General features: G+C 42.8%; 1 protein-coding gene across 1 annotated transcript in view; it reads left to right on the forward strand.

Moving 5' to 3' along the window:
* The first annotated feature begins 9,948 nt into the window (after positions 1–9,948).
* The window catches only part of FAM234B (family with sequence similarity 234 member B), a 41,247-nt gene continuing 39,084 nt past the window's right edge, over positions 9,949–12,111 (forward strand). Inside the window, exon 1 of the mRNA XM_081310581.1 lies at positions 9,949–10,007. Within this exon, the coding sequence (XP_081166707.1) occupies positions 9,971–10,007 (37 nt within the window). The 5' untranslated portion in view covers positions 9,949–9,970. The remainder of the gene's footprint in view (positions 10,008–12,111) is intronic.

Raw genomic sequence — 12,111 nt, forward strand, 5'->3', positions numbered from 1 at the left:
TGTTCTCCTTACAGTTCTCAGAGTTACTAGTTTTTTTTTCCCTCATAGCATTTGCAAAAATTATTTGTAATGATATATTAGTTATTGCTTGCTTTATGTCCATCTTCCCCACTAGATTGTGAGGGCTCTGAAAGTAAGAAACTTGCTGTCTGTGTTTACTATTTTATATCCACTCTGTGGAACAAATTGGCCAGGGATGGCCCTATGAGAAGACTGTAGCCAGTGGACTCCAGGAGTGGGTCACTTGATAGCAAGTGTTGACATTTCCCTATTCTGTGTTACAATCTTTATGAAGATGCAAGGATGAGATCCTAGAGGTAATTATCAGAAAAGGAAGGACAGAGAGAAATGATAGTCATGAGGCCCACATGGAGCCTTTATGCGCTGCCTAGAGATTCACATGTGGAGGGACTGGGATTCCTGAGGTCATACAGCCTGGGCACTTGGACCACAGCATTGGCACAAAGAGGAGTGATGAAAGGAATTGAGAAGGTCTTGATTACATTAATCAAGGAATGAGAGCTTGGAAAAAAATAGTTTTGTTATTTATAAAGACTTTTTCCTTTATAATTTTTTTTCTAAAATAATTTTATTCTTTTCTTGGAATGTGATAATATCTATCACATTTATCCATTAACATCTAGTGTCATATGTTATGCTTTACATAGGTCTAAAAATATACAAAATTTCACTTTTACTTTTTAAGAATTGAATATTTAATATTGGAGTTTTAATATGGCAGAAGGATATTTAATTTTTTTTTTTTTGGTACTGGGGATTGGACCCAAGGGTACCTTACCAGTGAGCTACATCCCTAGTCCTTTTCTATTTTTTGTTTTGAGACAGGGCCTTACTAAATTTCTGAGGGTTTCACTAAGTTGTCCAGACTGGCCTTGAATTTGTGATACTCTGACTCATCCTCTGGAGTTGCTGGGATTATAGGTATGCTCTACTTTGCCTGGACATATGTTCAATTTAATATATTAGACTGTTACAGTTTCAATCTTAAGCATTTCCCAAAAGCCCATGTGTTGAAGGCTTTGTCGTAGCCTGTGGGGTTATTGGGAGGTGGTGGAAACTTTAAAAGGTGGAGCCTATTAAGAGGAAGTTAGTCTGGGGGGGTATCCCCTTGGAGGGAACATTGGGACCCTGGCTTCTTCCTTTTTTTTCCCCTGCCATGAAGTGAACAATTTCCTCTTCCAAATGCTTCCACTATAATGTGTTGCCTTGCCACAGTCCCCAAAACAAAGGAGCCACAAACTGTGCCCTGAAATCTCTGAAACCATGAGCCAAAATAAACTGTTTCTCCTTTTAAGTTGATTGTCTCAGGTATTTTCTCATAGTAACAGAAACCTGACTAACACATGAACATACATTCATATTACAGTGTAACATGCAGCTGATTATAATTAATACTCTACGATGGGCAGAAAAATGAAACATTCTAGATTCTGGTTACACAAACAGTGGTGTCCTGATTTATTGACTTTGAGAGCATTACTTAGGACTAGACAGGCAGAACTAAGAAGATTCAATCAAGAGTGTGGTCTTTGAATGAAAACCACAGTTCTGCCTAGTCCTGATCAATTAGATAGGTAAGATTCTCAACTAAGTAGAACAAATGTTGGCTAAATATCAGTTACATTCACTGAATACCTATCATGAATTAAATATTGGTTTACCATGCTGTGAGGCAGGGATTATAAATAATTTTTAATTTTAAGTCCAATCAAATGGACAGTAGCTCCCTGGGTAGCCAGGTAAAGATTCTGAAGCTGTGTCTAGGCTATGGTGACTGATACCTGCCCTAGATAAAGGACAAACTGTAATATGCATACTGTATATTTGCTTGTGACTAAAAGGCAGAAAACCCTTCATTCAAAATCTCCTTCTAGTATACAGGAACTGCAACTTGGGGCAAGGAGCTTAATCTAGTTAAGCTTATATTTCCTCACTGCAAGATTGAGGTAGTAATATTTACCACATAGGGTTGTTGAGGGAATTAAACAGGATACTATCAGAGGAACAGTGTGGAGAACATTGTGTGAGGATTCCCATTGTATGGAGTGACCATTTCAATGAAAAGATGCTGCCCACTAGGAGAGAGATGAGAGTCCAGCCTTGTGTCAAAGCTAATGGCCACTGGTGATAAGAAAGAAGGGAAGGAGAGAAAGTCTAAGAGCAGAACAGCCTCAGAACCTCCCAGAGGAGGGAAAGATGTAGTGAATACTCTCCCTGATTCCCTAAATCATCGAGGAAACTACCCAAGTGACAATATGCTTGGTCCATTGGACTTCTCTTGGAAGTTTATAAAGGGGCTGAATCCTTGATCAAGAAGAGGTGATAAGGGTTCAAGTGGTAGACGGACACCCGCATTACCACTGAGAGTCCTTCAGTAGGCATGTAAAGCTATGAGGAGGGCTGAGAGGCGGGAGAGCTGCTTTGGCTTGGGTGGATCTGTCCTTAACTATATTGTTGTTCTCGAGTGTACATTCCAGCCAAAGACTTGTTAAGAAGAAGCCTTTGTTTAAATCTCAGGGCCTAGAAAAGATTTTATAGTCTAGATTCTAGAAAGTTCTGTAGGCTGCAAGTCTGTATGAATCTGAGCTGTATTAGCCTTTGTGTTTTATTAAAGGACACTCTGGGAACATAAACCTGTTTGTCTTCATGGCAAGTCATTCTGCTCCTGGTCAGGGTCCAGTTCTCTGTGAGACGTGAATATGCCACTGGCACACGCCCTCTCTGAACTTCCTCATGCAAATCCAAGACTGACTTTACAGGATCCTTGACATTTGCATTTCTCTTTTGCTTTTCTCCACTCCCTAATCTCATTCTTATTTGTCCCAGTATTTTCTTTTTGCTTTTCCAATCTCATACTAGCAGCTGCTTCCTAAGTCTATCTCTCTTATCAGTGTAGCAGAGGCTCATGCTCTGAGCAGGAGACGGGTCCACCAGTGAGTTCAGACATGTTTGTGTTCTGCTCACATATGTAGGCATGACTCCTAGAAATGTATTTATGGAGGAAGCAAGTCTCCTGCTGAGAGAGTTTTACCTTAAACACAATGGCAAGTCCATGAGTCAGGACAAGTATAGCTCAGGAACAAAGCTAGAGGAGAAAGGCAATTCTATATAGAGCTATGCCTGGAACCTCTTCCCCACTACCAAGAGCCCAGGTCTGTATTTTATGAAGATGTAAAGTAATTAGTGTAGCAGAGTCTGGCTAGATTCTCCTCAAACTCATTTCCTTTCCTTCCTGGGCTCACCACCTTCCTGGCACATATATTCTGTGTCTGAGTTCTAGTTAAATAAATGTGGCAGAAGTCCACCTATAACCAGCTCCAGGCCCACTTTAACTGGGATGCAAATGATCCAGTGGAGGTCTCCAAGGCCCTAAGGACAAAGACTGAAAGGGTAAAGTTTCTAAACTGGAAAGCTTGAATTAAAATGTAAAAGACTAGGTATTATTAAGTTCCTCTGTTACACCCAGAACCTGAAATTCCTGAGATAGTTAAAACAACGCCCTACTGGCCATTTAGCCTAGGGCCCTGTGCAGTTTGTCACAGGGCCCGAACCAATCAGTTTGAATGTGTACCTCGCTTAGGAGTGACCAATCACCCCCGCCCGCTCTGTTCCAGCCAATGAATGTGCTAATCACGTCTCAGAGTTGTTGTTCAGTTTTCCCGCGCCTCATGATGATTTGTTCTGATGTATGCAAAACCCCCGCCCTCCCCAAAAAGTGTACTTAAGCTCTGCTTGACCTCTGCTCTGGGCTCTGGGCCACTCTCCCTTCCTGAGTGAGCCTTGAGCCTCAGCGCGCTGAATTAGGATCCTCTTCAATAAACTCCCTCCTGCTCATTGCATGAAGCTGGTCACTTGTGGTCTCTTTCTCCAACGATTCGCTGGACCCTTACAAGACTACTAGACAGAGGAGCCTGGGTCTCTGAATATCTAGGAAAAATAGGGGCCCTGTGTTGCCTTCCCTGTTCTGTACTTTGTAACATAAGCAGAAAATGAACTTGGATTCTCTCAAATTGCTGAAACATTGAGGTTGTTTGTTACAGCAATTACCTTGCCTTAATTGACTCACCAAGTAAAAATGGGAAAGTTCTGTGTAATGAAAACACTGCATTTGATCATGAGGAATAGGCAGCATAGGGTTGATAATTTTTTCTTTTCTTTTTTATAAAAATTGACTTATATCTTTTTAATTTTTTTTTATGTGGTGCTAAGGATGTTATGCTCGAATTCGGGACCCCCAAAAGACCACCAGAGACCAAGATCGATGTAAACAGCAAAGAGGTGTTTATTGCGAGCTAGCTGGGTCCTCCAGGTCCTCCGCGCACACACACAGCAACTGGTGATGCTGAGAGGCCCCGAGCCCAGGGTTTGCAGCAGTGTTATACATTCTTTGGAGAAGGCAGGGACCCCCACATACATCATAGCATCTCTTAGCAAATCATCACACACCATGGGAAAATCAAATAACAACTCTTAAAACATGATTAGCATATTTACTGGCGAGAACAGGTTGGGTAGGGGTGATTGGTTACTACAAGAGGGGGATTCATTTGAACTGATTGGTTTAAGCCAAGAGGGGTGTTTGTGCTGAACTACATGGTTTCCCAACACCATAAACTACTGGTGGGGGGGTCATCTGGCATCCCAGGTATTTCCCTGTCTCATGCTGATTGGTGGCTGCTAGGGGATTGGGTCCCCACCTAGCCTGACTGAGTCAGGGACACCTGGCACAGCAGATCTCTCCTGTTATTTGTAGATAAACCACTTAGCAGGGTGGAAATGTGCCTCTGTGGGTCTTTTCAAGGACAAAGGTCATGTCCCTTCCTTGGACAGGCTTTGCTCTGAGGTAGAGGCTGGTTTTTCAAGGATCGAACCCAAGGCCTCACGTGTGCTAGACGAGCGCTCCACTGCTGAGCCACAACTCCAGCCCCAGGGTTGATAATTTTCTAATAAAACATAACATAAAGAAGAGAGGCAGTCTTCCTTAGTTTGCACTGCACTGCACTGCACACAGCTTTGACATTTTAACCGCTCGAAACCATGACTTGGCATTGACTGGTATGAGCTGCATTAAGAAACTTTTTGAAAGGAGACAGAGATGGCCATGGGCCTGGCAGTCCCACTGGTACCAATGTAACAGCAGTCTACTTTAGCCCTTGCTTCTCTGCCACTGCAACTTATTTTTCAAATGGACATGTTTTTTTCTCTTCCTCTCTCCCTGCTCCTCCCTAATCTCAGGGGAAAAAGGGTTACCTTTCTTCCACTTTTAGGCAGATTTATCTGTCCTTGAACACACCCACCACAGGAACGAAGTAATTTAGACTTCTGGGATAGAACTGAGATCTCCCAAATTAACAAGCGAGTTACAATTGCAAACAGAATGCATGGAATGTAGCCTTTGAGTCACCTCTTTAAAAGCCCTCTTTGTACCTGCTGATGGGCAGAATCGCAGCATTTGGGACAGGACTCCCCTATGTTTCTCCTTTGCTAGCAAAGCAATAAACCTTCATTTTCCTTTTCCTCAAAACTGTGTTCTGGTTATTGGATTGGCATGGGGGACAAGGACTGAGCTTTCAGCAACACCAAGATGGAGGAGTAGTGTTATGCTTGAATTCGGGACCCCCCCAAAACCACCAGAGACTGAGATCGATGTAAGCAGCAAAGAGGTGTTTATTGAGAGCTAGCTGAGTCCTCCTGGTCCTCCGCGCACACAGCAACTGGTGATGCTGAGAGGCCCCAAGCCCAGGGTTTGCAGCAGTTTTATACACTATTTGGGGAAAGCAAGGACTTCACATACATCATGGCGTCTCTTAGCAAATCATCACACACCTCGGGAAAATCAAACAACAACTCTAAAACATGATTAGCACATTCACTATCGGGAACAAGTTGGGTAGGGGTGATTGGTTAGTACAAGAGAGAGATTCCTTTGAATTGATTGGTTTAAGCCATGAGGGGAGTAGTGCTGAACTACATGATTTCCCAACATGTTATCAACCACCATAAACTACTGGGAGGGTCATCTGGCATCCCAGGTATTTTCCTGGTCTCAAGCTGATTGGTGGCTGCTAGGGGGTTACTATGGGTTCCCACCTAGCCTGACAGAGTCAGGGACACCTGGCACAGCAGATATCTCCTGTTATTTGTAAATAAACAACTCAGCAGGGTGGGTATGTGCTTAGGAATGCTCTGTGGGTCTTTCTAAGGACAAGAGTCACGCCCCCTTCTTTGGACAGGCTTTGCTCTGAGGTAGAGGCTGGTTTTTCAGTAGCAGCCTGCTGGTAGATACCTGGCTCCAAGAGAAAGTCATTAAACCTAGCAGGAGGGTCAGAACCAGCAGAAATGGCCATGATGTTCAGGAAATGGCAAGTATTCGATGACCAGATCTGATCATTCTTTGATTAAGTGGAGGACTCCTGGAGATTTTGAGCAATACTTGGCATAAGTCTAGGGAACCTGATAAAGTGGTGGAACATCAATGTAGGATGAAGAGAAAGTGCCTTTTTGTCTTTAGTTGCAATTTGCAGAAAAGCAGCTTCTTATTGTTACTGAAACCTGGGTCCAAAACAACTATCTGGCAGGTTGGGTTTTCTAGGGCCATCCTTCCCCAGACACCTTTGTTTTACCTTTCCTGGAGGCAACCCAAGTTTAGAAGTTAGGGAGCCCCTGGGCATTTGCATTGTCCACAAGGACCTCAGTGGGTGTGTTGGCATCAAAGGTATTCACATTCTACCTGATAACTAGAGAGGAACTCACAGGTATTCTTTATGCAAAAGGCAAGAATCCTGATTCCATTAAAGTTGTTGTTTTTTTTTAAGTTGTAGATGGACACATACTTTATTTTATTTATTTATTTTTATGTGGTTCTGAGGATCGAACCCAGTTCTTCCCATGTGCTAGGCTGGTGCTCTACTACTGAGCCACAACCCCAGCCCAAGAATCCTGAATCTTTTTATGACTGCTTTGAATTTTTTCTTTAGTGAAAGAAAAGGGCATTATATTTGAGAAACACTAGTCTAAGTTGTAGTTCCTATGCTAAAATGGAGGGAAAAATGTGTCAGGGTAGGAGAGATTTCTGGAATGGAGAAGAGAAACAAAATGGAGGTGACCTGAGGGAGCTACGGAAGGAGGGACTCAGCATCTGCCTCCCCCTGAAAATCATTTGGACAAAGTTGAATGATTATGAGGAAAGTGGAAATGCCATAGAAACTAGGATATAAATCTGAGGGGCTTGGAAGTCACACATATGGGATGTATATTCACTGAGAAACACTTTTTATGTGCATACATAATTGTCTGGATACATACCGGTATTTTGGGTAACAACACCCATTTAAAGCAAAGTTTTTTTTTTTTAATATTTATTTTTTAGTTGTAGTTGTCAATACATTTATTTATTTATTTATTTATTTATTTATTTATATGGTGCTAAGGATCGAACCCAGGGCCTCGCACACGTGAGGCGAGCACTCTACAGCTGAGCCCCAACCCTAGCCCTGAAGCAAAGTTTTTAATCAAACTTTATTTTTTCCCCAAATTCTTTTTTATTGGTGCATTATACTTACACATAATGGTGGGATTTGATGTTACATATTCTTACATGCACACAATATAACAATATTATTTGGCCAATATCACTCCTCAGCACTTCCCCATTTCTTCCCTTCCTCTTCATCCCTTTCCTCTACTGATCTCCCTTTGATTCTCAAGAGATCCCCAACCGCTGGGAATGTGGCTCAAGTGGTAGCGCGCTCAGGTTCGATCCTCAGCACCACATACAAACGAGGATGTTGTGTCCGCCGAAAAAAACTAAAAAAAAAAAAAAAAAAAAAAATTAAAAAATTCTCTCTCTCTTTCCCCCTCTCTCACTCTCTCTTTAAAAAAAAAAAAAATAAGAGATCCCCAACCCTCCCCTTTGTTTTCCTTTTTCCTCTCTAGCTTCCACATATTCCAGAAAATATATAACCCTTGACCCTCTGAGTTTGGCTTACTCCACTTAATATAATGTTCTCAAATTCCATCCATTTTTCTGCAAAGAACATCATTTTATTTTTCTACAGTTGAATAAAACTCTTGTGTATATATACCACATTTTCTTTATCCATTCATCCATTGAAACCAGCTAGACTGGTTCCATAGTCTGGCTATAGTGAATTGTGCTGCTATAAACATGGGTATGCATAGATGCCTTTAATTCTTCAGGATATATACTGAGAAATAGTATAGCTGGGTCATATGGTGGTCTTTTGAGGAATCTCCATGTTATTAATCAAACTTTAAACTACAATTTTATTTACTAAGAAGGGACACTCCTGGATTATAAGAAGGGACACTCCTGGATTTTACCTTTCATGAAGAAAACTGGACAGATTCTTTTCTCTTTTTCTCCTATGTAACCTGGCTATTCCATTCCACCTGTACCTTGTTCTAGCAGCTCAAGTTCCTGTATTCTGCAACTAAAACAGACTTTTCCTACCTCCTTCTCAGACTTAAAGTCCATTTTTTCTCTGTTTTCATATCTCTAATTAGCAACTCTGATATTAGACAAGCAACTACTGGCTGATTGTGACTTATAGTTTCTTTTCTTAGATGACCTACTATGGTGCCTTAATTGTACCTCCAGAGAAGTGGCAAACAGTGAAAATTTTGAGTATTGTATAATGCTGAATTAACACATATTATGTGGTGCTGAGGATCTGACTCAGTGCCTCACATGTGCAGGGTGAGAACTCTACCACTGAGCTACAACCCCAGCTCCTATGTTAAAATTTTAATTGTTAAAACATTAATAAATTAACTACCAAAAGAAAGGTTAACTCTAATAAAACAGTAGGTGCCAAGCACTGTTCTAAGTATTTACAGGTATACATTTAATTCTCAGGGCAACTCTGTGAAACAGGAACTCTTTTATCCCCATTTTGCAGATGAGGAAAGTGAAACAGGAAGAGATAAGCAAATAGTGGTAGGTCTAGTGGGTAGGAAATGATGGAGTCGGGTTTTGACCTTAGGAGGCTTGGTTCCAGAGTGGATGTTGTGTCAGAGTCAATGGCTTTTTTTTGTTGTTGTTGTTGTCAAGGACTAGTTTCTAGATTACTAGCTTCTCAGATTACTCTGGCAGGATGGTCCTATCTACAGTTCCTCGTGGGGGTGAGGCAGCCTCTGAAGTGAGGGGTATCTTGGAACTTTTGTTCTGACACTAAGAGGCCACATCATATTTGCAGTTTTTTCCTCCAATAAAACAAGGTGGGGTCCAGGGAGATGACTAGATAGTCTATAAGAGCGTTCTAGTTCCAAGATAATTTAATATATTCAGCATTCCTGCACCAAAGTGCTGATCTTTTGGTGTCTGTGGGGAAAAGAAGCAAGTTTGCGCCTGCATCCTAGATCTTGCAAGGGAGGAGCTGTGGGGTACGGTGCTGAGTAGATACCTGGAAAGAATTGGGAGCAAGAAATGAAGGTTAGAGTTCCAGGAAACTTCAGTTTGTTACCCAAGAAACACAAGAGACACAATTAACTGAGCTGTGTGTTCTAAACAGATGGTTACTTTTATATTTTCACAGCAAGCTTGGGAAGTAGTATTGTCTCCATTTAAAAAAGGAAGCTGAAGCTTCCCAAGGTGGCCCAATTAGCAAGTGAGGCAGGTAGGATTAAAATTCAGTCCGTAGGATTCCAAAGCCCACGCGCATTTCACAACCCGCGCCTCCTTAAGTATCAGCTATTTCATCCCAGTCTGTCCGCAAGCCTATGGGCTAGTTATTACTTCAACGCCATTAGACCGACAAGGCAAGTGAGACTCAAAGTGGGGAAGTGACTTGCACCGCGGCCGTGCCGTGCTCCTGGCTGCGCTCCGCAGCAGGTCCCACCTTCCCAGGTCGCAGCCCACGCGCCGCGCGCTGCGAACTACACTTCCCGGCAGGACGCGGTCGCGCGCACGCGCACCCGGGCCTCCGCCATGGCGACTGTGCTGTCCAGGGCGCTCAAGCTCCCGGGTAAGGAGCCTCAGCCTTGCGACCACCCTTCCGCGCCAGTGCTGGGGAGAGTGAGGCGAGGCTCTGGGGGCGAGGTGGGCCGGGGCTTGGTCTCAACCCGGGCGATGCTGTAGCCGTCCGGAGGCAATTAGGGTGCAGCCCCGCCACCCGGGGTCCCTGCACCACCAGGGGGCGGGAGGGGCGTCTGGAGAGACGGGGGTCGCGGGCGCGGAGCGAGCCTGGGAGACTCGAAGGTAGGGACCGCTGGAGGCGCTCGGGGAAGGTGTCCCGGAGCCGGCGGGAGCTGCTGCGGCAGGGACTGTCACAGCGCATGTCGCCGCGGTCCCCAAGGGAGGGCTGATGAAGGGAGCATCCTTCCCGGAGCGTGGCGAACGAAGTAGCGCGGGGACTCCAGCTCCTGCCTTGAATTAACCTATGTGGATGCAGAGGGCGGCGGGACAGTTAGTGACCCTTAGTGAAACAACCTCTCCACCCCCAAACAGGCTGTGACCCAGCCTGGAGCTAGATGAGACAGGTATTTCCCTTCGTAGTGTATAGAAGAGGAAAATGGCTAATCGAATTGTCTATGGTCGCATAAACAGTATTGGAAGAGCCTGTCCTTGAGTCTGGAGTCCTTTTTTTTTGACAGTAGACCCTGAGCTTTTGACTCTACTTGGCTGTCGAGCTAAGTGAGCTAAGCATGGAAAATGATCAGCACCTGTAAGTTGCCGATAATGTATGGGATATTCTTTAAGGAAGCACTGGTGGAGGGGACAACTTCCAGAGCTGATTCAGGACTTTGGGCAGCATCTTAAGGTTTTGTTTTGTTTATTCATCTCAAACTTCTGGGATGGGACTGTACTCTTATTAGAAATTTGTTCTTTTAGTAAAAGTATATTTATTCTGCCCAGGTAAATTTTAAACATCAAGGCTTTAAAAAATTTATGATTCCCCTCAAATACATTATAAACATTACATTTACTTGCTGATAACATCAAAGAGTAAAGGGAAAAGTAGTGTTTTCACTGGCATCTTGGACAGGTTTACTTGGGTGTCTGTTGTATATCCAGCATTAGGCTATCAGTGATTGCAGGGCCTTGGTTCTACAGCTACAAGAGTTTGCCATTGGTTGCTTTGAAACAAGACTTGTACCTTGGATGAGTGTGGGTTGGATATGAATTTTCATTCCTGTCCCGAGACTTCATGACCTGAGAAAGACTTTTTTCCCTTCCTGGGCTCATTAGCACATTGGAAGGAACATTGATAGTATCTACCTTGAAATGTGTACATAATACTGGAATTAATTAATTAAATTAATTAATTACTTGCAGGATTATTTCACTTTAAAGAGTGTAGCCTTAGTGTAGGACCATATCCTCTCAAAGGGGTAATGAAATGTTATACATATTTAGCTTTCTTTTTCCTTTTAAGAGTTCTTGTTTTTTTTTTTTTCAGTATAGATAATTGTTATTCTAGGAGGATGAGAATGCAAAAAAAAAAATCTTTCTTTCCCTCTCCAGTTTTTTTTTTTTTTTTTTTTTTTTTTGTATTTTATTTAGAGATAGAGTCTCACTGAGTTGCTTAAGGCCTTCCTAAGTTGCTGAGGCTGGCTTTGAACTCGGAATCCTCCTGCTTCAGCCTCCCCAATCACTGGCATATGTCACCATACTGGCAAGAAAATCTTTCTTTAGAAACCCTTGAGCTCTTTCGTGATCTCACATCCTAAAGCTATGGCATTATAATTCCCTAGAGTATTCAGTTGTAGTAACTTGTTCAGCTGACAGTGTAGGTAAAGGATTTCTATCACCCTGTCTTTGGGCCTGAAGTTGGCATACAGCTTAACCCTGATACAGTCTGGATATAGTAGTCATATGCTCTTTTATTTGATATGGATTTTTTTCACTTGCACTTTTCCTGGTCTCCCTCTTGCCCTTTTTCCCCTCCACACAAAATATAGTTTTTGACTATATTAGTTAGATGTTGCTTTTTCATAGCTATTTTTGGGGTTGTGAGGCTGCTGTCCTGTTTGAATTATTGTCTCATGTTAACCTTAGTTAACATCTTTACCATTTTTCTGAGGAAGGCTGAATAGAATATTGGCTAAAAGTAGGAGATGGACTCAGGA

This window comes from Spermophilus citellus (genome assembly GCF_964194105.1).
Source record: "Spermophilus citellus genome assembly, chromosome: 10".
NCBI classification, from domain to species: domain Eukaryota; kingdom Metazoa; phylum Chordata; class Mammalia; order Rodentia; family Sciuridae; genus Spermophilus; species Spermophilus citellus.